Source organism: Macrotis lagotis, chromosome 8, assembly GCF_037893015.1.
Source record: "Macrotis lagotis isolate mMagLag1 chromosome 8, bilby.v1.9.chrom.fasta, whole genome shotgun sequence".
Classification (NCBI taxonomy): domain Eukaryota; kingdom Metazoa; phylum Chordata; class Mammalia; order Peramelemorphia; family Peramelidae; genus Macrotis; species Macrotis lagotis.
The window spans coordinates 256778-281616 of NC_133665.1; the positions used below are offsets into that span (position 1 = coordinate 256778).

At 34.4% G+C, this 24839-nt stretch overlaps 1 protein-coding gene and 1 long non-coding RNA gene across 9 annotated transcripts in view; one reads left to right on the forward strand and one right to left on the reverse strand.

Annotated features, from left to right (window-relative positions):
* LOC141495155 (uncharacterized) overlaps positions 1–14110 on the reverse strand; it is a 129638-nt gene extending 115528 nt beyond the window's left edge. For 3 of the 5 annotated variants that reach the window (XR_012470676.1, XR_012470675.1, XR_012470673.1), the window contains exons 1-3: positions 13966–14110; positions 11009–11092; positions 9522–9588 (exon numbers count right to left, since the gene is read on the reverse strand). This is a non-coding gene — a long non-coding RNA (uncharacterized LOC141495155). Of the gene's footprint in view, positions 1–9521; positions 9589–11008; positions 11093–13961 lie in introns of all 5 variants that reach the window. The other 2 variants (XR_012470674.1, XR_012470677.1) reach the window with 2 other exon arrangements.
* LOC141495153 (protein unc-13 homolog B) overlaps positions 1–24839 on the forward strand; it is a 369137-nt gene that overhangs the window by 123327 nt on the left and 220971 nt on the right. For all 4 annotated transcript variants that reach the window (XM_074196148.1, XM_074196150.1, XM_074196149.1 and 1 more), the window contains 2 exons: positions 12265–12382; positions 13041–13164. In XM_074196148.1, coding sequence (XP_074052249.1) covers positions 12265–12382; positions 13041–13164 — 242 coding nt within the window. The remainder of the gene's footprint in view (positions 1–12264; positions 12383–13040; positions 13165–24839) is intronic.

The following is a 24839-nucleotide window of genomic DNA, read 5'->3' on the forward strand; positions in this document are numbered from 1 at the left end:
TTGATCTTAACCTGATATAAGGTATGAGGTATTGTTCTAATCCAAGTTTCTGCCATACTAACTTCTAATTTTCCCAGAAGATTTTATCAAGAAGAGCACCTAGTCTGTTCCATTGATCCACCGCTCTCTTTCTTAGCCAGTACCAGATAGTTTTGATGACTGATGCTTTACAATATAATTTTAGATCTGGTAGGGCTAAGCCACTTTCTTTTGTACTTTTTTCATTAAATCCCTGGAGAGTTTCAACTTTTTATTTCTCCATATGAATTTACTTACAATTTTTTCTAACTCATTAAAGTAATTTTTTTGAAATTTTGATTGGTAGGGCACTAAATAGTAGTTTAATTTTCATAGAATTGTCATTTTTATTATATTAGCTTGGACTATCCTTGAGTAGTTGATATTTGCCCAGTTATGTAAATCTGATTTTCATTGGTTCCAATTCTATATAAGCTCTTTGGATAAATAGATATAGCCAGTTTCATCTTATTGGATAGTTTTTTTTCTCTTTACTCTTTTTTATGTAAAATAACTTTTTAATGTGTCTGTTGAGTCTCCTTTTCAAAGTGCAGATTTTTTATTTAGTTCTGGTCTTTTCATCAGGAAAAATTGGAAGTCTCCCATTTCATTAAATGTCCATATTTTCCCCTGGAAGAGAAGGCTCAATTTTGCTGGGTAGTGAATTCTTGGCTGCATTCCAAGCTCCCTTTCTCTTTGGAATAATGCATTCCAGGCCCTTTGATTCCTTAATGGTGATGCAGCCAGGTCCTGTGTAATCCTTACTGTGGCTCCTTGGCATCTGAATTTCGGGCTGCTTGAAAGATTTTCTCTTTTACCTTATAGTTCTTGAATTTGGCCAGTGTTCCTTGGTGTTTTCATTTTAGGATCCCTCTCTGGAGGGGATCTATGTATTCTTTCATTAACTATTTTGCCCTCTGATGCCTCAAGTCTTTTATCATTCTGCCCACCACTACCAAAGTAAATTTCCTCAAGCACATACTTGACTATGTCATTCCCTTACTTTACCAACTGTAGGGGCTCCCTGTCAACAATAGGAAAAAATATAAACTCCTCTTTTTAGAATTAAAACCCTTCACAACTTGACCATGGCTGCTGTACTCTGTGATACAGTCATACTGACTTTATTACTCACTTCTGTCTCTGTGCCCTGGCACTAGTGCATGTCCTTTTACCTCTGTCCTTTCTTTTCCATCAAGATTCCACTCAAGTACCAGCTTCTGATTCCTTTCCCCCTCCAGTTGCTTATACACTTCCTTCCAAACTACTTTGTATTGAACTACTTTTTATTTATTCACTCTAGATTTTTCTGTATGTATATATACATATACTTGTCTTCATTAGAAAGTTAGTGCCTAGAGGTTAGGGATTACCAGCTTGTCACAGATAATACCTGTGAAAGAACCTTGTAGGTATAACTTGCCATATAAAAAATTGTATGCCATCAGAATTTTTTTTTATTGTTCCAAAATTGTCCTGTATTTGTTTCATGGACAGATACTTGAATAAACTCTAATTCAATGAATGAGACATTAAATTATCTTAAACAACTGATAGAATTCAAAGCATTAAATTAATATTTAATGAATTAATGAAATAATTTTGAAAGTATTTAAATGAATATTTTAGGTAGAATGAGACATGGTAGAGTAGAGTATTGGAATCTGGAGTCAGGAGAGCCCTGGGCTTAAATACTGTTTCTGCCATTAGCATCAATACTTTACTCAGGTAATTCAATTAACCTCTAAGCCTCAGCTTCCTTTTTTTTGTTTTGTTTTGTTTTGCAAGGCAATGAGGTTAAATGGCTTGCCCAAGGTCACACAGATAGGTAATTATTAAGTGTCTGAGGCTAGATTTGAACTCAGGTCCTCCTGACTCCAGGGCCAGTGCTTTATCCATTGCACCACCTAGCTGCCCAAGCCAAGCCTCAGCTTCCTGATGTGAAAAGCAGTGATGATAATGCCTTTTAAACTATGTACCTCACATACTTTATAATTATGATTTCCCATTCATTTTTTTCTTCTTTAAAAAAATTCAATTTTCTGCCTCCTTTCCCCCTCCACCACATGTTGAGAAGAAAAAAAATAAATAAAATCCGTTCTAAATATATATAGACAAGCAAAATAAATTTCCTCATTAACCATGTTCTAAAAAAGAGAATAAAATAGAAGAAAATGTACTTCAAGTTATACTCCAAGTCTATCAGCTCTCTCTCTCTCTCTCTCTCTCTCTCTCTCTCTCTGGTGATAGTGTTCTTGCTTGTTTCATCATGAATCATTTGGAATTTGGCTGATCATGGTGTTACCAGAATTAAGTCTTCTAAAGTTTGTTATTTTATATTATTGCTTTTATTATATAAATTATTCTCTTTGTACTGCCACTTGCCATCAGTCCATATATGTCTTCCCAGGTTATTCTGAAATGATTCCCTTCATCATTTCATTCTGGTCAATAATATTCCATTGAATTCTTGTCTCATAACTTGCTTCATCTTATTTGTCCAGTTAAAGAATATCCCCTTGGTTTCCAATTCTTTGCTACCACTAAAAACATTCATAAAAATATTTTTATAAATATGAAGTCTTTTCTTATTTTTTTGGTCTCTTGGGGGTATAGTTCTACTAGTGATATTTTTTTCCATTTTATATTTTTATTGTTGCATTTTTAAAAATACAATCATTTTCCTATACAGTCTTTTTGGGGGATCTTGAGTTATTCATTTTATATTATCACAATAATTTTGTTATAAGAGTAAACATAACCCCCCACCGAAAGAAGATGAGAAACCTCAAGAATAGTGAGAGAGAGAAAAAAATGTACTTCAGTCTGTGTTTAGATTCTTTGGAATGAGTTGCATTCTTTATCATAAGTCCACCAAAGAAGTTGCTTCAATATTTTTCCCACAGTTACTATTACTAGCTGTATTTCCTTTCACTCTATTCCTCTCCACTCTTGTTTATTCTGTTTTCTCTCTCCCTTCATCTTGGTCCTATCCAAAAGTGAATTGTATCTGAGGACCCTCTCCCACAATCTTCTCTCTCTTCTATCACCTATTCCATCCCCTTCCCTCCACCCATTGCCCCTTCTCTCATCCTTTTCTTCTCATTTTTCTCCCTAGGGTAAGATAGATTTCTATACCCTATTAAGTATGTATGTTATTTCCTCTCTGAGCCATTTCTGATGAGAATGAAGGCTCACTCATTCTCCCTTGCCTTCCTCCATTCCATTCCATTGAAAAAGCATTTTTTCTTGTTTCTTATGTGAAATTTCTTGGCTTCTTCTTCATCGCCTTTCCCTTCCTCACAGTACTTTCCTTTATCACCCATTGATTCCATTTTTTTATTATATTATATCATTATATTCTGTTCCTTCCTGTGCCCTGTCTATATATGCTCCTTGTAACAGCTCTTATAAAAGAGAAAGTTCATATGAGTTATCAATATCTTCTTCCCATGCAGGAATACAAACAGTTCAGTATCATTAAGTTCCTCATAGTTAGTCCTTTTCTTCCACCTCTCTATAGTTCACCAGAGTCCTGTACTTAGAGATCAAACTTCCTGTTAAGCTCTGGTTGTTTTAATAGGAAAGTTTGAAAGTCCCCTGTTTCACTGAAGTCCATCCCCCCCCCCCCCCCCCCGAAAGAGAATGTTTAGTTTTTCTGGGTAGTTGATTCTCGGTTGTAAACCAAGCTCTTTTGCCTTCTGGAATCATATTCCAATCCCTATGAGTCCTTAATGTAGATGCTGCCAGATCCTGTGTAATGCTATGTAGCTTTGGTAGTTGAATTGTTTGTTTCTGGCAGCTTTTAGAATTTTCTCTTTGATGTGGGAGTTTTGGGATTTGGCTATAATATTCCTGGAAGTTTTTCTTTTGGGATCTCTTTCAGGAGGTAACTGGTAAATTCCATGAATTTCTATTTTATCCTTTGCTTCTAGGATCTCAGAGCAATTTTGTTATATTATTTCTTGAAAAATGAAGTCTAGGCTCTTTCCTGTTCATGACTTTCAGGTAGCCCAATATTTTTTAACTTATTTCCTCTAGATCTGTTTTTCAGTTCCCTTGTTTTTCCAATGAGGTATTTCACATTTTCTTATAATTTTTGACTTTTTTGGAAGAATTTTATTTCTTACTGATTTCTTGCAAAGTCATCAGCTTCCTTTAGTTCCATTCTGCATTTGAAGGAGTGATTCTTTTCAGAGAGCTTTTTTATCTCCTTTTCCAGCTGGCCAATTCTGCTTCTCCTCATTTGCCTTTTGTTTTGCTTTTTCCATTAGACCTAACCTAGTTTTTAACATATTATTTTCTTCAGTATTTTTTTGTATTTCTTTCACCAAGCTGCTGATTTGGTTTTCATGTTTTTTCTATATTGCATCAATTTTTCCTCCGCCTCCCTTAATTACTTTTCTTTTTTGAGCTCATCCATAGTCTGAGCCCATTTTTCTATTTCTCTTGGAGGTTTTGAATACTGTAGCTTTGATTTTGTTGTCATCTGAGTATGCGTTTTGATCTTCCATGGGATTAAAGTAATTTTCTATGATCAGATTCTTCTTTTTCTATTGTTTACTCATTTCCTCAGCCCAAGACTAATTTACAGTACTTCCAAGGCTTTGGGTTTTTTTTGGGGGGGAGGACACTCCACTGGGACCTTTATTTCTCCAAGGTCTTATGCTCTCTTGCCTATAGATGACCACAGAACTCCTCTTTGCCTTGGATCTGTAAGGAGGGGCCCTGCTTGACTATCTTAGTATGGAAGCCCAAACTGCAACCTGGATCTGAGTGTGAGCAAACAGCAGAGTTCTGCCTCCAGGGAGAGCAGGCAAATTTTTGCAGTCTCCCCTAACACCCTTACCATCTGTGGGCTGTGCTCTGGAGGTGTAGGCTGGTTTCTCTTGATTCTCACTGCAGTTTCTGCAGCAAGTGCTCCTCACTCCACACTCCATACTCATTCTGGTGTAGAAGAATTCTCTCACCACCCCTTCAAGCTGTTTCCAGGCTGTGCTGTGACTGGAGCTTTTTCCAACTCCTGATCCTGGTAAAACACACCTTTCCTGTGTAACTTCTAAGTTATGTTGAACTGGGATAATGTATCACTCAGTCTTTCAGTGGGTTCTGCCCCTCTAAATTTTGGCTGGAGTCATAATTTGACGGCTTTTGGAGTTTTTTGGGGAAGGAGTTCCTGGGAAATGCTACCTTCATGCTACCATATTGACTCCGCTCCCCTTACTGGCAGTATTAATGGGTTAAAGAATAAGTATAGTTTAATAGTTTTTTTTTTGTGGGGTGGAGGATATTTCTAAATTGCTTTCTAAGATGATTGAACTATATCACAGCTCCATCAATTGTGTTATAATGTTTTCCCATAACCCTTTCTGCCTTTGCCATTTTCCTTTTTTATTATCTTATCAATCTGATGGGTAAGAGGTAATACCTCATAGTTGTTTTAATTAGCATTTTTCTAATTATTAGTGAATTAGAGTATTTTTTCATATATAGCTGTTGATAACTTGGATTTCTTCTTCTTAAAATTTTCTGTTCACGTCCATTGTCTATTTATCCATTGGGAAATAATTCTTGTTCTTATAATTTTTATTCCATTCCTTATATATCTTAGAAATGAAGCCTTTAATCAGAGAAATACATTACAAAGATTTTTTCTGAATTTTCTGCTTTTCCTTTGCATTGGTTTTAATTGAGCAAAAACTTTTTAATTTTGTAGAATCAAGATTATCAATTTTGCATACTGTGAACTTTTCTAATTTTTGTTTGGTGGTGAACGTTTCCTCGGTACATAAATTTGACAGGTAATTTCTTACCTGGTATACTAATTTGTTTATGATATCAACCATTATGTCTTAATCATGCACCAATTTTGATCTTTTCTTGTTATGTATTCTGAAATGTTAGTCTGCCCCTAATTTATGCCAGATTACTTTCCAGTTTTCCTCACAATGTTTGTCAGATGGTGAATTATTGCCCTAATAGCTAGGATATTTAGGTTTATCAAATACTACATTAGGATGCTCATTTGCTTCTTCGTATTGCTGTTAATCAGTTCTTTTAGTCATGGTATTTGTGATACTGTTTGGGATTTCTTGGTAAAAATAATTTGCCATTTGTTTCTCCAGTTCATTTTATAGATGGGGAAACTGAGGCTAACTTAGGCAGGGTTAAGTGAATAACTCAGATTCACACAGCTACCAAGTTTCTGAGGTCAGATTTGAAATCAGGAAATGAGTTTTCCTGTTTTCAAGCCTGGTACTCTTATCTCTTGCACCATCCAGTTGCACAGTTCTATCGTTCAGCTCCTTTATTTTTTACCCAGTACCAAATTGTTTGGTTGATTACAGTTTTGTAGTATAGTTTGCATTCTGGTACTACTGATCTCCCTTCCCAGTTTTCCCCTTTAATTCTTTTGTTATTCTTGACACTTTGCTCTGTCACATGAATTTTGTTATGCATTTTCTAACCCTATAAAGTAATTCTTTTGAATTTATCTGAATAAGTAAATTAATTTAGGCAATATTTTATGTTTTATTGGCTCATCTATCCCCGAACAATTAACATTTCCCTGATTATTTAGATCTGTCTTTATTTGTGTAAAGAGTTCTTTTGGTCATATAGTTCCTTCATGAGTCTTAGCAGGTAGACTCCCAGGTATTTCATACCATCTATAGTTATTTTAAATGAAATTTTTCTTTATATCTTTCTTGTGAGGTTTTGTCAGTTTTTTTGTTGTTTTTTCCTTCAATAAAATGTGATGATTTTTGTGAGTTTATTTTATATCCTTCAACATTGCTGAAGTTGTTTATTATTTTAATTAATTTTTTAAGTTGACTTAGATTGTCTGTGATAACTCTAATTGCAGGCAGGACAGCCAGGAATGATATGTCTTATTCTGTTTCCACTTGATTTTTATTTCTTTAGTTAGTTTCTCTATTTTAAAATCTTTTAATTCTACAAAGTTTAGAGATTAAGTATTTGGTAAGGTGGCATATATTTAAAATGTTATTATTATTTCTTGAATGATAGTCTCATTACTATGAGTTTGCATAAATGAACTAGAATTGGGAAATAAGTTATTAAGAGTTGCTCCTATGTCAAAGTTGTATTTGCCATTAGGGATAGTTGAGTAGGTGAAATATTTTTAATGAAAACACTGAAGTAGAATGAACTTTTCAGCACAGTTACTTTGTATAATAATTTCTGCTGTTCCACCTGGTTTTTCCTGTTTTATAGGAAAAGATCTTAAGTATAAAATGCATTATTCCTAGGTGGTCTCTGTTGGGATAATCACAGTAAATTCTTTAATACTGGATCAGTTGGTGTCTATCAACCACATAGGTCCTCAAATTCAGTATTGGTGGAACTGTGAACTAATCTAATGATTTTAAATAGCAATCTTGAATGATGCTCAAAGAGTTAGTAAATTACCTCTGCCTTTTCACTCAGCAATACCACTTTTATATATTTCTCAGGATGATTAGGGAAAAAGAAAAAGAACCCATGTGTTCTAAGATATTTATAGCAGTTCTCTTTGTGTCAGCAAAAATTGGAAATTGTGGGAAAGCCCATCAATTGGAGAATAGCTGAACAAGTTATAGTATATGATTGTAATGGAATACTACCGTGCTGTAAGAAATGATGAGCTCAATGATCTTAGAAAAACATGGGTAGACTTGCACAAAATAATGATGAACAAAATGAGCAGAACCAAGAGAACATGGGATACAGTAATAGCAGTATTGTTTTAAGAACAACGTTGAGAAACTTTGTCACTTTTACTGTTTTAAATACCCATATTTAAAGGACTTTTGAAAGAGGATGCTATCTGTATATACAGAGAAAGAACTGATAAATAGATTTATATAATAGTTTTACATATAGACACTTACACACATACATATATACATATTCATATTTGATGGTAGCCATCTCTATGACTATTATATATTTAAAAGGAATAGCAAGTTGTACATAGTAGAGTTGCAATTTCATTTGCAGTGATCTTTTTTCTATTCCTCTGTGTTATGGAAATGCTTGTTTTATTTCTTAATTTCAGAATAAAATAAATTAAGAACAAAATGAAACACAGGGTCCCCATATACACAGTTCCCTTCCCCTGAACATGCCTTTGGGCTTTTATTATTTAATTTCTCCTAAGCTCAACATCAGAGTCACAGGAGTCTTTTCCTAGTATGACTTAGCACATTGTCCCCATTTTATAGTTCCTTAGTATGTTGTTGCTTCGGAAAGTTATATATCACCATGAATGTTTTAGTTGACTATGTGGAAGAGCTAGTTTTGTGAAGGTATATATCAATGTATCATCTAGTTTAGCTGGGGGATTACTGAGAATATATAGTAACCAAATACTGAAAATCAAAGCTAGGATGAAAATTTATTATGATTATAGGGATGAATATGGGAGGAGGGATATAATTAATTCTGATATTCAACTGCTGATGAGGATTACATAGAGGCAAAAGCTCAAATTCTAGCATATAACTGTTGAGTGTTAGAACACAGGAATAGAGAGATTAATCAATGTACCATGCTACAATCAGGAATGAAGGGGATTTTTTTTCTTTTCAAACAAAGGCATATGGTAGACTCAAGCAGACCATAAATCTAAGCAGCAGTATTTTAAATAGGAGTATCAATCACTGAAGGCACAGTCCAAAGAAATGTCTTTGTGTACAGGGTTCACAGGACATACTATACTTTTTTGTCTTACGTGGGTAACAGTCATTATCAGTGATTCAATGAATGTTTTTTGACTTCCAGGCTAAATTCTGAATTTTCTTAGCCCTAAAATTTTTGTAGATATTAGGTAATTATGGGAAATGAATAGTCAGGATCTTGGTTCATTCATTAATTTTTTTAACTCCTTAGAAATAGAAGATTTCCCTTCTAATTTTAGAAACTGAATATATACATATATATGTATATATATGTATATATATTGGCCATCTATTTCAAATCTCTCATTTTATAAATGAGAAAAAGGAGATTCAGAAAGGTTGAGGCTTGCCTTAGACCACAAAGGTAGTAAGTGTCAGGTTTTAGACTCATATCCTCTCACCCCAATCTAAAAACTCTTTATGTTATATCACTTATGCTTTTCCTCACCCCAGTACATGTTGTCTTTGTATCTTTCTGTTGCTGACTTCCCTACTGTCTCGGAAGAGATTTCTCTACTTTTTAAATCCTCCATCTGTGCCCTTCATACTTCTCTTAAGCACCATGTTATGAATATTCATCCATTCCCTCTTGAACAATGTTAATTTCATACAATTTTAAAATTTTAGAGCCAGTAGAGAACTTTAAGATTGCATATTTTCCTTGGTTTCAAACACACATAATATTCTTTGAAAATTGTCTTCCTTTGATCTTCCTTATATCACAATAGATATAACTGAAAGGGACCTTAGAAATATGTAGTCTAACTCCATCTTCATTTATAAATAAGGTAACTGAGACCAGAGAAATTTTAAGTGACTTACCCACAAAATGGTACATAAGTTGTAATTTCATATCCAATCTTATGGCCTGTTCCTAGATTGAAGGCACCTTAAAAACAAAGAAGGTAATATTTTATTTTTGATTCCTCAGCATTCAGATGCTAGGTGATTAATAAATGCCTAATCAAATAAATTCTTGCTTTTTATTTATTATGTAAAAAAAAACTTAGAGCATTGGGAAGAGTCTGTGATTGTGAAATCTGTGGCATCTTACATTAGACTAGACAATCTCCTTACTCTGGATCCAGACATAATGACATAATTTGCTTTAATATGAAAAAGCTGCTAATGTTTTGTGTTCATATCATTATGCTGCTTTCTCCAGACCTACTCCCCACCAGGCAAGCTTTATCAACTATGCTGAATTTTGGTTTGCTTGTCTGTAAAATGAAGGAGTTGGACCATGCTTCCATAGTTTTTAAGATAATTAGGAGAGAAATCTGCCTTTTCTGAGGAGTATCAACAATCAGGGATTGAACCAGCTTTCCAAACTATCAAGACTTTAAAAGTATTCTCTGATCAGCTGCTCCCTGCTAGGTGCCTGTACTACTTCCCTCCAAACTTCATGATTCTGCTCCAGCTGGTCATCAGTTATACATATGAATTCAAAGTCACCTAATGATGCCTGTTCTAGAATCCACTAGATTTAGTGAATCTCTCCCTCAAAGGGAGAAAGGCTTATAATTGTGTCTCAGCTGTGGTCTTCCTGTAGTCCACACAGTCTTATAATTGTGCCTCAGCTGTAGTCCTCACAGTCCTCAGCTGTAGTCTTCCTATCTTCTTGCTATTCCATCTTCCATCTCCTGCCAAACTTATGATTAGAGAAACCTTTAGGGTGACAGTTGGGTGGCAAAGTGGATAGAATACCTGCCCTGGAATCAGGAGAAACCTTTATTCTGCAGAGCAGAGGTAGACCTTTCCTTTTTCAGCCCTTTCAGCTGGTGATCAGCCAGACTGCATCAGAAGGTAACAAAGGTCAGGCTAAAAATAAAAGCCTTATACTTGGATTCTTTTAAATGAACCGACCGGTATTAAATTACCTAGTTTATGCTAAACACTCTACTTGGTGCTGATGTTCTTAGAACTCTTAGATTCTGTTCTGCTCCTTTGACTAGGCTATCTCTTTTCCTTCTCGGCTTCCTCATATTAAAAAAAAGAATTCTGTAGTGAGGACAGTTTTTAATGTACCACTCATGCCTTTCTGTTCCTCCAAGTAGAAATGACTGTATCTCCAAAGAAGAATGAAAAGACTGGTGACCTTTGTCCTATTTCTCCTGGGAAACATCAGTCTTTTTAAATCTAAGGTTTCTTTATTCATATATTCATAGAGATAGTGGTTCTCTGCATTTAATCTCTCAACCTGCCCCACCTAGTCCAGGGCTTTTTTACATAGTTTAGAATAATCATTAAATGTTTGTATTGATTGAGTCCACTGACCAAATCACTTAATCTCTCCATGCTCTAGTTACCTCATCTGTGTGATGTAGGAAATGGACTTGTTGCTTGCTGTGGTCTCCCTTAGGGCTTAACCTCTGATCCCATGTTCCTGTGACCTGTAAAAAGTTATGTGTCCCCATTTTTATGAATTTCTAGGATGTGGATAGGCCTGGAGAAATGGTTAGGAAAGAAATGCCTCCTTTATCACAAGAGACAACACAGAATAATAGTAGAAAGAAAACTGGATCTGAACTCAAGAAGACTTTGGCTTAATTCTGACTTTATATTATTTCTGACCTGCCATTTTTTGGGGATTGTTAAAAGAATAAAAGGAGAACATAAATATACAAGTGCTTCGAAAATTACAAACTATATAAATGTTTGATGGTAGTGTTAAGTTTTGGGATGCATTTATTTGTATTGTTTCTTTGTTTGAACCTATGAATACACTGGGAAACTCCCAGTGTGGAGCTCTCCACCAGTACATTTGCAGATAGATTGCCAATTGTCTTTTCCTTATAATCTTAGACAATTGCCCAGGGCATCAAGAAGTTAAATGACCTTTACAAAGTCACAAACTAGTATAGTTGGTGCAGGATTATAAAACCAGATTTTCTCTTACAAGGTTTAATTCACAACATACTACCTTATGCTACCTTTTGTATCATAAAAAAATATAACAAAAATTTCTCAGACTATCCCTCCCTAAAAATTGAAAACCATGTGATACCATGATTTGTATAGCTCCTGGTGTTCCCTCCAATGTCTGCTTAATGGCTGAAGTTAGGTCCTTAACATGTGTGGGAAGAGACAGGAAAAATTGCTGAAAAAAATTGCAAAAAAGAAATTACTTCTCTGAAGATATATTTTATGATAGGATTTTAGGGACCTTAGAGCTGCTTCAGTGTCATACAGTGCTTTTTACCGTTAGTAGATGGTAAAGATCCCATTGAAGGACGATCTCTCAGCACTCAGTATGTTACTAAGGACTCAGCATGGTACTGTGGGAAAAAAATGCTAGCTCTTGTCAGAGGACCTGAATTCAAATTCAGTCTGTGTCACTTAATATTATGACTTTGGGTAAGTAATTTACCCTCTCTGTGCCTCATTTTCATCTTCTATGAAAAGAGGGATTTGGACTGCATGATCTCTGAGTTCCCTTCCAGTTCTAGATCTATGATAGCTTAATGACAAATATAAATCAGAAATAGGTAAATTTGGATTTGTTTCGGGGTTTTTTTCATAGTGACTGGATTTCCTCAAAGACTTATTTTTTTCTTTTCATCAGTGAGATCAATCGCCTGGATCTGGGTTTAAGTGTAGAAGTATGGAACAAAGGTCTAATTTGGGACACAATGGTGGGCACTGTGTGGATTGCACTGAAGACCATCCGGCAGTCAGACGAGGTTAGTTATTTGTGTTATCTTTCTTTGGGATTCATTCTGGTGAGGTTAATTTACATCTTTTCTGATGGAGATGTCAGTCATCTTTACTAATTGGTAGTATCTGTTCTTATATGAAAAACTGAAAAGCTCGAACCAAACTAGAACATCTTGAACAGGAATCTAAAAGGGATTTTTGCTTAAAGGGATTCATGCTAATGAAATGGCTTTTATGAACCTTCTGCACCATGTGGAAATGCTAAAAATCTTGCAGGGGATGAAGCACAGTAAAAAACTACTCTGTTCCAGCCAAGAATACAAGTTCTTAACTTTTTTTCAATTAAAAAGGAAATAAAAGATTTTCATAGACCTCTTTTGGCAAATGACTTATGACCCCATCTCAAAATAATATTTTTAAGTGCATAAAATGAAAAACATAGTTTTAAGAAGGAAACATACTTATCAAAAGACATTTTTACAGACGCAGGAAAAAGACCCTTGCATTAAAGGAAAGTCAGAGTGAAGAACAGACAAGATAAAAGAGAAACATGATTGCTTTCTTAGAGTATATTTGATTTTCAGAGACTCCTGCCACAACTACTTTACAAACAAGAGGGTCTGGTCCTGTAGAAAAAAATACAAAAGGAATTTGAAGTTTAATCTTAGATTTATGGTCCTTTAGGAAGGCCCTGGGGAATGGTCCATCCTGGAAGCAGAAACATTAATGAAAGACGATGAAGTCTGTGGAACCAAGAACCCAACTCCCCACAAAATTTTGCTAGATACAAGATTTGAACTGCCTTTTGGTGAGTTATGTTTGATTATGTTTTTGACCAATCGCGTATTTATATCTTGTTCTACAGCTATTCTCCAGCTATTTGCATGTATCTTATCTCCTTATTTGCATGACATCTCCTCAGTGAGGTTAAATACTCTTTGAGGTCAGGGAGTTTTTTCCATTAACCATGATTGGTTATTGAATGTAATTTCAAAACATGAGTTGATGTGTAGGAACTCTTGAGACTTGTTTTTTAAGAACTTTGGTTTGGTAGAATTATTTATCACGTGGTAATTTGTGTTGCTCTACAGATGTCACCTAATCCAAAAGAATCATTAATTTATTCTATTTTAAAATATTTTAATTTATTTATAGTCTTGAAATCTGCATGTCCTTTGTTTTTGATTTTCAAATTTTAAAAAACTTGAGTAGAGCTAATAAATAGCACAGTAACTAAAAAGACTAAAAAAAACCCATTGTTGTTTCAGAGGCATTTTATTTTCTGAGCTGCCTATGAGTGAAAATTTCAGTAAGAATAGTTTTTTTTTGGCTATGTCTTTCAGTTGAGACTAAAGTGGCAGCAAGACCATAAAGTCTGACCTTCTAGTTCATCTCTAAAATTAAAAGAGAACCATACATTTATTTCCCTGGCAGGAAAGATCAGGATCCTGGGATTTGGTTCAGATAGAAATGAAACCAAAAAGAAGATTGATACAACTAGATGAGAAAGATTTAGAAACTATTTTTAGAATGAACTAGAAAGAAGCTTATTCTAGTTGAAAATAAATGCCATGAGTAACACTAGCATGAAAATAAAATAATTACCTACTGTAAGCTAATCTGTATCACTGAAGTCAGTTTTGTGAGGAAACTCTTCTTTTAGGGATTCTCCTGCTGTAGCAGCTGACATTTAAATGTCTTTGACCTTCCCTACTCCTTCATACTTAAATGAAAGAGATCTATGCTGTGGGGGGTGGTGGTGGCAGAGAATAAAACTCCTCTTGAATTTTCCTTTCTGACGACATCACAATTGCTTCCATGGTCATACTACTATAAGGTAGAGGAGAAACATAACAGGCTCAAGTTTAGGTATAGGAGAAGCCTGTTCTGTCTGTGGTTAATTTGATGGTGGCACAACAGCAGGTGATTCTGAATTATCATATTCTTAGTGAAGCACTTTATAGTGGCAAATGATTATCAGCTTGTGAATAGCCATCCTATCTAGCCACTGGAACTGCTTTTAGGAAGAGAAGGGGTCAGAGACTCTTTAGTGTTTAATTGGTTTGACTGCCTTAGTACCTCAGTTGCTTTCTCTGTGGCCACCACCACCAAATTCTTTCTCTGCTCTGACTGAAGACTCCACATTGTGTTTTCCTGGTATATTTGTAAACAATTTTGACACCATTGCATTTGAGAGGTTCTGTACTCATGAAGTTTATAACATATTCAACAAAAAACAAATATTTATTTTAAAAATTATTCATTCCTTTTTAAAATTTTAAGTTTAAATTCACTGTCTTCCTTTAGCCCCTTTTCCACCCTTCAAGAAAACAAGTAATATGACATTCATTATACAATAAAGTCATGTAAAACATATTTCCATATCTGCCATGTTGGTGCCCCCCCCAAAGCAAGAAAAATAAAGTGAAAAATAATATGCTTCATTCTGTACTCAGATTTCACCAGCTATTTTTCTGGAGGTTGATAGCATTTTCCATCCTGAATCCTTTGAAATTGTCTTAGATCATTATATTGCTCAGAGTAACTATGTCTTTCACACTAGTATTAAGTTTTTTCTGTATATGAGGAATTGTTCTAGGCATAAAGAATAAGGAAGGGGGAGGCAGGAAAAATGTGGAATTCATAAATTTGCAAGTTGATGAATGTTGAAAACTACCTTTGCATATAATTGGAAAAAAATGAGAATAAAATGTTAAAAAAAATAGAGTAAGTTGGCATGGTCCTGACCCTCTTGGAGCCAATGGTGTACTAGTCTACTAGAATACTCAGAGGTTTTTTTCTTCTTATTATTATTTTTAAAGATTATGACAGTGCTTAGAATAAAGTCAGTGTTTTATAATGCTTATTTGACTTGACTTGAAGGGATATAGGTAAAATGTAAAATCTTGCACATGATTACTTTCCAAGTAATTCCCAAGCAAGTAAGAGTCAAATGGAATCACAGAATCAAAGAGTTGGCAGGAACATTAGAGGGTTTTTTTTTTAATTTTAATTTTTTAGGTTTTTACAAGGCAATGGGGTTAAGTGGCTTGCCCAAGGCCACGCAGCTAGGTAATTATTAAGTGTCTGAGTTCAGATTTGAACTCAGGTCCTCCTTTGAACTCAGGTCCTCTTGACTCCAGGGCCAGTGCTCTATCCATTGTGTCACCCAGCCACCCTTATTTTATGTACTTTAAATCAAGACAAATATCCAGACCTTCTGATCTTGACTCTGCTTTATAAAAGTAGAAATGCATTTCCACAAAAGGAAATATTCTAATAGACATTTGAAAAATAATTTATGAATAAGGAGTTTCAGTGACAGCTAAGCCCCATACTGCTTTGTATTTTTGGAACTGATCTGTTTTGGACTCCTTTCCTGACTCAACTAGACTCTCAGAGTCAGTTGTAATCAACTCTCCCATTCAAAAGACACATCTCCCATGACTCACAGTTACTTGACTCCATTGGCAGAATTCCCAGTGCTTAATTCTATCCTTCTTGCCCAGGAAATTATAGTTGGTAATATTATATTTGATCTGTAGGTGTAATTCTAACTGAATTATAGAATATTAGAGTCGGAATGGACACCAGAGCTCATATAGTTCAGCTCCTCATTTTATAGCTAGGTAAACTGAGACCCAGAGAGGTGAATTGACTTGTTTAAGCTCATTTTATCACATGTGCCTTGCACCTAGCAAATACTTAATACACACATATAATATATGTATGTATATATGTATACACACATATATATTTGAATTGAATTAATACTTGGAACGGGACTAGAATTCAAGTTCCTTGACTTCTAGTTTAGTATTTTTTTCATAATCTTTCTAAATTTCAGCCTGAAAATTGCTTGAAATCTGTGGTGAATTTAGGACTTGGTGACATTTGTTTCATCAAGTGCCCAAGGGCTTATTTCTGGAACACTTGTTCATCTTACCTTGTAGTGCTATGAATGAACATAAAAAATATCACCATAAGGATAATTGTGATTTATGAACCTGCATCTTTCTTAAAAAAATATTTACTTTTGAATTTTACAATTTCCCCCCAATCTCACTCCCCCACCCCCACAGAAGGCAGTCCATTAGTCTTTACATTGTTTCCATGCTATACATTGATCTAAATTGAATGTGTTGCGAGAGAAATTATATCTTAAGGAAAAAAATAAAATATAAGAGATAGCAAAGTTACATAATGAGATAACTTTTTTTAAAAAGTTGAAAAGTAATATAGTCCTGGTCTTTGTTCAAACTACACAATTCTTCCTCTGAATCCAGATGGTATTTTTCATCACAGATACCCCCAAATTTTCCCTGGTTGTTGCACTGAAGGAATGAGCAAGTCCATTAAGATTGATCATCAACCCCATGTTGCTGATATGGTGTACAATGTTCTTCTGGTTCTGCTCATTTTGCTCAACATCAGTTCATGAAAATCCTTCCAGGCTTCTCTGAATTCCCATCCCTCCTGGTTTCTAATGGAGCAGTAGTTGAATCTGCATCTTTTGCAGAGAATTCCTCTAAGGAATCTGACAAGATCCTCCAAAGTTTGGAAGATCTGATGCTTGTTGATTTCATTTCAAAGGATTAGGTATGGGATGAATGACAAAAATGTCAGAGAATATGGTTTGGAAATAAGAAATAAAAAAACTCTAAAGACTTGCAAATTATTCAGATGCTTCATGCCTATATAGTATGAACATTTTCTTCTAGAGCATAATTGGGAGTCATTGGACATTATAAAAATCAATCTATGGTAGAAAAAGTAGAATTTCTACTGATGTGAAATGAATAGTTCTTGATATGTGATTCGTTTCTGAATCAGCTGCCAATGTGTAGTCAAACCATTGATAGCCCAGAACAGATCAGCATCAATATTAAATTAGAAGAAAAGATGTTTTAGGTTATGTAGAAGTTAGAGTGCTAGACTTGGAGATAGGAAGACCTGAGTTTGAACCCAACCTTAAACATTTACTAGCTATTTGACCCTGGACAAGTCACTTAACCTGTCTCAACCTTAGTTTCCTTGTATGTAAAATGGAGGTAATAATAGTAATTATCTCCCAGAGTTATTTTGAGGATCAAATGAAATGATATTTATAAAACATTTTGTAAACCTTAAAGATCTATAATATAGTAGCTGTTATGATAATGATAAGGATATTATTTACAATTAAAAGGGCTCTAGCCTGAGCTATTTAAATAAACATCTGAAAAATAGAACATAACAAAAGTAACAAAAAGTAATTAATTTGATTAATTTATTGATTATAAAAGAATCGTTTGAATTAAGGACCAGATGGCCCAGAAACTGCACCAGCCAGCAAATACTTATGCTCCTTAGGAGCAGCAGTCAAAGGAAACTCCAACTTAGCATATATGTTCATTTGCATAATGTTTCAAAGAAGGATAATGAAAGTCTTCAAGCAGTTATCAACTTACAAAAGAGATGGGGTGTAGTATGGAGAACAAATTTGCAGAAAGCTTGGTGTAAGATATGGTTAGGCAAGATCATGCTAATGGAATCCCTAGATGAAACCAAAAAGAGAAATGAAGCAAATCTGTCAATATTTCCATAGTGATTGATATTCATCATCAGTAGTAGTAGAAGCAAATTTATTCATTAAAAGTCTAATATATAGGGGGCAGCTAGGTGGCGCAATGGGTAAAGCACTGGCCCTGGAGTCAGGAGTACCTGGGTTCAAATCCAGTCTTAGACACTTAATAATTACCTAGCTGTGTGGCCTTGGGCAAGCCACTTAACCCCATTTGCCTTGCAAAAAAACCCCCACCTATTTCAAGTTATTACTCTAAAAAAAAACCTTAAAAGAAAAGAATAAGAAAAGTCTAATATATAGAATGAACAGAAATCCCTAGTAGATACATGGTCAAATGAAAAAAGCCATAAGGAAATGTTCAAAGTCATTAACAATAAAAGAAATGAAAACTAAATCATCTTGAGCTTCTAAGTACATCTGTCACTTTGGCAAAGATTATAGAAGAAGAAAATATCAATTGTTGGAAGAAGGATGGATATATTACTACACTGTTGGTATATGTGTGAATTGGTACAACTGTTTTGGTTGGCAGTTTGTAACTATATCCCACAAATCACTAAATCATATATTAAAGCATACACTAAACTTTCCCTTGGCCAAACATATGCCACAAAATTCAAAGGGAGAGAGAAATGCCTTAACTGTCCCAAAATGTTTATTGTGACACTTACTGCTGTGATAATGACCTAGTAATAAAGTGGGCACTCATCAGTTGAGAGTTGAGGTAAGAATCCATTATATTACTGTACTGTAAGAAATTACAAATAGAGCAGATTTAGAGAAATCTGGGGAGGCTTGAATAAACTGATAGAGAAATGATCAGAACTAGAGAACAATTTATATGACTTCCATAATATAAATAAGAGCAACTTTTAAAAATTTTAAAATTCTGATCAGTGCAGTGATTTGACTTAAGAAGATTGATGAGAAAGCTGGCCTTATACTTCTTGACAAAGAAGTGAGGGGAATATAGGTATATAATGAGACATTTTCAGACATGGCCAATAAGTTGATTTATTTTGCTTTATTTGTTAGAAGGGAGTGCTTCTTTGAAGGGATAGGATAAGATAAGGAAAAATCAAAAGAAAAAAAGAAAATGCAACACTCTTAGAATATTGAGCTCATGTTAAGGTTGGGGACAATGAAATGACTTTGAAGATCTATTTAATTCCCTAATATGGGATTTATTTTAAATGAAGAGTTCTCAGTTCAGTCCTAATCACTTTAAACCTCTGTTTGGTTCTTAACACCCAGGCAGAGTTTGGGTTCTCTGCTAAAACTTACATTTATTTTTTCTATAGTTTGCCCCTGTCTTCTTTGTAGTTGTAGTAAAATTGAATTTGGTGGAAACATTTGGGTAATGAAAGAGAAGATTATCTTATAAAATCTGTGGGTAGACAGACAATCAAGAAAGAAATCAGGGAAAGACTTGGCCTATTCTTAGAACTTCTTCAGACTGGGTCCTTCTTTCTGTGATATCTGTAGTCATTGACCTTCCCCAATAACTTCCTTTTCTAACTAAGTTTAATTCACCCTTTGTTTCATGCCTTTTCTAACCTCTTGAATCTAGAAGCTCAAAAATCTCTTATCACCTTTTTGCCTTGTCTGAAATAATTTTTCACTTTTACACAGGTTGCTTAGGCTTGACTCATTCTCTTCCAAAATTGCTTTGATTCAAGATGTTCAGGCTCCTTTCACATTCATTTATCATTGTTGAATTTAGTCAAAAAATTCTCATCTATTTTAGGCACCAGAGCCAAATGGGGTCATTTTTAGCCTCACTCCTATAAAAAGAAAAGAGCATCAATGAAATATTTTTATTTTTTCCACTTAATAGTACTTATTTTTTTCCAATTAGTTTTCAACATTCATTTTTATAAGATTTTGAGTTCCAAATTTTTTTCTCTCCCTGCCACTTTTCCCTTCTTTCCAAGACAGCAAGGAATCTTATATAAGTTATACATATAGAACCTTGTTAAGCATATTTCCACATTAGTCATGTTATACAAGAAAAATCAGAGTAAAAGGGAAAAATCAAGGAAAGAAAAAAGAAGAAAGTAAAAATAGTGTGCTTCAATCTACATTCAGACTCCATAGTTCTTTATCTGGATGAGGATATCATTTTCTATCACAAATCTTTTAGAATTGCCTTGGATCATTCTATTGCTCAGAAGTTCTAAGGGTATCATAGTTGATCAACTTATAATGTAACTGTAACTGAACAATGTTCTTTTGATCACTTCTTGCAAGAGTATCAGTTCATATAAGTCTTCCCAGGTTTTTCCTGAAATCCACTTGTTCATCATTTTTTATAGAACAATAGTATTCCTTTATATTCATATACCACAACTTGTTTAGTCATTCTCCAACTGATAGGCATCCCATCAATTTCCAATTCTTTGCCACAACAAAAATATCTGCTATAAATATTTTTGTGCATGTAGGTCCTTTTTCCTTTTTAAATGATCTCTTTGTGATAGAGACCTAGTAGTGATATCTTTGGGTCCGAGGGTGTATGCACAGTTTTATAGTCCTTTGGGTATAGTTCCAAATTGTTCTCCAGAATGGTTAGATCAGTTCACAGCTTCACCAACAGTCCATTAGTGTCCTAGTTTTCCCACATCCCCTCCATCATTTAACATTTCCTTTTCTGTCATATTAGTCAATCTGATAGGTGTCAGGGAGTACTTCAGAGTTGTTTTAATTTGCATTTCTCTAATCAATAGTAATTTAGAGAATTGTATCCTTTGACCATTATCAATTGAAGAACCATGAAATATTTTTAAATGGGTGGGTACAGAAGGAAGTTCAGAAGGATACAGAGAAGCAGAACAGTTTTGTGATTGTTGTGTTATTTAAATATTAAACCAAATAGTACATAGTAGAAATTCAGTTTCATGTATAGTCCACCTTTCTTTTCTTTGTGTATATTGAAATGTGCATGTTTGTTAATGTTTAAATTCATAATAAAAACAAAATTTAAAAATCAGTGTTAGTAGCTACATTTAGATTCTAACAGTTCATGGCAATATGAGTAAGTGAAGAAGTACCTCAAGAAATAAATATAGAGAAAAGCAGTTGGACTAGAAATAAAATTTTCACATAGAGTAGAAATGTTGATTGGAGATAGAACAATTTTATTTTATTTTATTTATTTTAATTTTTTCAAGGGAATGGGGTTAAGTGACTTGCCCAAGGTCATACAGCTAAGTTTCTATCAAGTGTCTGAGAATGTATTTGAATACAGGTCCTCTTGACTCCAGGACAGTGCTCTAGTTGCCCAAGGTAGCACAATTGATTTTTTGCATTTTCCTCAAAGAAGGGAAGATAGCAAAGGAAAGAATAAGACCCTGCATGGTTTCCCAGAGCAGAGAAGACTAGTAACTTCTAACTCAAATACTTCTTTTCTCCTTTTAATAAAAGTTTTTATGAAAATGCCCTATGCACATATCAAAGGTTGCTGAAATGAAAACAGTACAAATGTTTGCAGGTTATTCTTTACAGAAAATTATCTTCATAGTCACACATTTGATAAATACAGAGAATAAAAGGATCCTATTCTTTGCTGTTATTTGTTTGCTAAAAGGCATTTTTTGGTCAAAAAAAAAAAATCGAACCTTGGGCCAGCCAGGTGACACAGTGAATAAAGCACTGGCCCTGGAGTCAGGTGGACCTGAGTTCAAATTTGATCTTAGACACTTAATAATTACCTAGCAGTGTGGCCTGGAGCAAATCACTTAACCCCATTGCCTTGCAAAAACAAACAAAAAAATTCTAATCTTAAAGGTTCTCCTCCAAAATGGTAATTTCCATGCCTATGTTAAAGTCATACATGATTGCCTAATGGTAAAATATTTGTTCAATAATCCTTTGGTTATCACCATTAAATGAAGTTAGAAAAAAGGGTGCATATGTCCTTCAAAGTTGTTTGCCTTTATCAGTTTTCTCTACTTTCCAGAGGTTGTGAAATCAAATGAAATATTTGCTTAATACTTGATACATGGGAGGTGCTATAGAAATGTTAATTCTCTTTCCATTCGTGAGTATGCCCAGCACAACATCCAAATAGGAGAGGAATTCATCCAAGATTGTGAAGTTCTCTAGATGTCCCGGTTTATAAAGGATGGGGTGCTAATTGCGTCAAGCCCTAGTAATTTGAGAGAGTCTCCTCAGTGAGATTCATCTCTATTAATTTATATAGGAAAAACCAAATGGTTGAAGAATATTGCTCAAATTATGAAATGAAGATCGATAGATAGCCTATTAAGTAGAGGTTCTCTCTTTCTAATATATATACATATATATATACATATATATTCGAATAATATATACCCACATGCATGTATGTATGTCTATAATACATACATTCATACATGCAGAAGGTGTCTTTTGGGTATAGTACAGTTTACAACTAGGAATACTGTAACACTACAGTAAAACTTTTGGGAAACTGTATATGTATATCATCTATGTCCTATCTCCTAACCATATGTGGTACCCAGGATGCCTTCTCTTCCCTATGTCCTTCTCTGTGTGATCTTTTTTTTCCTTTCTTTTTTTTTCTTTTTAAGGTTTTTTGGCAAGGCAGTGGGGTTAAGTGGCTTGCCCAAGGCACAGCTAGGTAATTATTAAGTGAGGTTGGATTTGAACTCAGGTTCTCCTGAGGGTCAGTGCTCTATTCACTGTGCCACCTAGCCACCTCACTTCTATATGTGATCTTATCAGCTTCTAAGAGTTGTTAAAATCCGTATGCATCTGATTCCCACATTTGTATATCCAGTTGTTATCTTTCTCCTGAACTTAACATCTTCATTGCAGTTGCTTTCATCATGTTATCCGTTAGGCATCTGGAACTCAGTTTGAAAATGAAACTTATTAAACTTTCCCTCCAAATACCCTAAATTTCCCTATCCTTCTAATCATCAGAGTCTATTGTCTTTTAGTTATCCTCAAATGAATCCCCATGTCCTGTTAAATTAAAAAAAAATGATTTTATTACCACGTTTTTTTCACCTGTTTTCTTCTGTCTAATGATTTTGTAAACATTTTTCACATTAATTTTAGTTTGGGTTGTTTTTAGTAATAGGGATTTAAGAAATTTTTGTTGAATTCCTTCAGAAAGGAATATACTTGCCAAATAAATATCTTCCTAAACAGACAATATTTTTACATTAAAATGTTACAAGCTTTTAAAGAAAATTCATATATCTAACTCTTCTATTTTAATTTAACGCAATAAAAATAAGCATGTTAGTAAGCTCCACAGGGAATTCTACCTCACAAGACTCACACAGACTATGACTATGAAGGCAATACTGTTTTACAAAAATATCACATTTTTCTAACTGGCTGACCTATAAAGTTTCAAGAACTGAAAGTAGTCCAAATCAGATTTTATCACAGTTATAGCTTTGGTTGAATCATCTTCAAGCTGAACTTTAAATGACAATTTTAACATTAGCTTAGGAGCAGGATGTAAAAAAGTTGGATTTGTGAACTTGAAAAAAAAATCTGTGGACTCAATTGGTTACAGTAATCAAAGGAAATGATATGCAAAATTAAAATGACCATTGCCTAATGCTCTGGAAGGGCCATTCAGGTCTGGTTTTGATTACAAGATACTCTTGCCTCCCAAACAGCCCAAAATTAAGCTTTTTAGTTTCCTTGTGGGGATATGTTAGGTATTTCCTTGATTTTGTTTTCTCAGATGAAGAAATGATGTACAGAGACTGGAGAGAGTGAAATTAGATAAGGTGCAACCTCAGTAATAGGATCCTTAACTAGAAAGCAATGTGGAGGAAAATTGCACAAAGGGACAGGATGCTTAGTGTTGGTGTCTGGCAAGAATATCAGAGGTGAGCTCTGCCAATGACAAAAGATTGCCCATTGGATGTGAACTCAGGGGAAAATAGGCACAGATTGAAAGAATGGACTAAGGGCTTTCGAGGCAAATGCTGCCAAATATTAGAGAAACTAATAGAAGACAATTCAGATCCCCCCAGGAACTTATATTCTGACTAGAGGAAGACAAAACGTATAGGGGAATCGTGTTAAGGGAGGTAATTTTGTTTTAGGAAGTTATAACAATGGTTAGTGGAACTATAGGGGAGAAGATATGCATCTTTTAATCAGCATAATGGAACTCTTCCTCCTGAGCAAAGTTAAAAAGTAAAGAATTTGGTAGTGGGGTGAGCAGGCATGAAGATGACTAGGGAGGGAAGGGAAGGATGACTAGGGTCAGGCTTAGATGTAGGGAAGATGCAGGACTGAAACCTTTGAGAAGAAACTGCAGCTAGGTATTTAGATTTAGGCAGTGCTCCCAAAGCAATGCTCATTGAAGTCATATGAATGAATGAATGAGAAATCTCTTTGTAGAAAGATTTGAATGTTGTTGACTTAGGAATCTTATAGGAAGCAGAATTAATCAACTATGAAAAATCGCTTAAATTACTTAAGAAGAATTGGTTGAGGGTAACTTGAATAATTTGAATTTGTTTTTGATAAAATGTAGAGCTAAGAGTTGTGAGATTTTTGATATCCTTTTCCTTTCCTTTCTTTTTTTTAAATAACTAAAACTGTATTTGTTTAGAAATTTGTGTAAGTTAAGGCACCTATATCCATTCTTCTTACGTACTCCAGTGGAGCACAGAGATGATTGTTAAATAATTTTTACTATAAAACATTAAATAATTTCAATATAAAGTGCATGTAAATATAAAATACATATAGAAATGCATATATATAATGTGTAAAATATATGTATATATATATATATAGTATAAAATATATTGTATGTATGCATAAAAGGCTTAGCTGATAAACATTTACCAGCATGTGGCTAGTTGTTAACACACACACACACACACACACACACACACACACACACACACACATATCTTAAAATTATAACTTCTTGT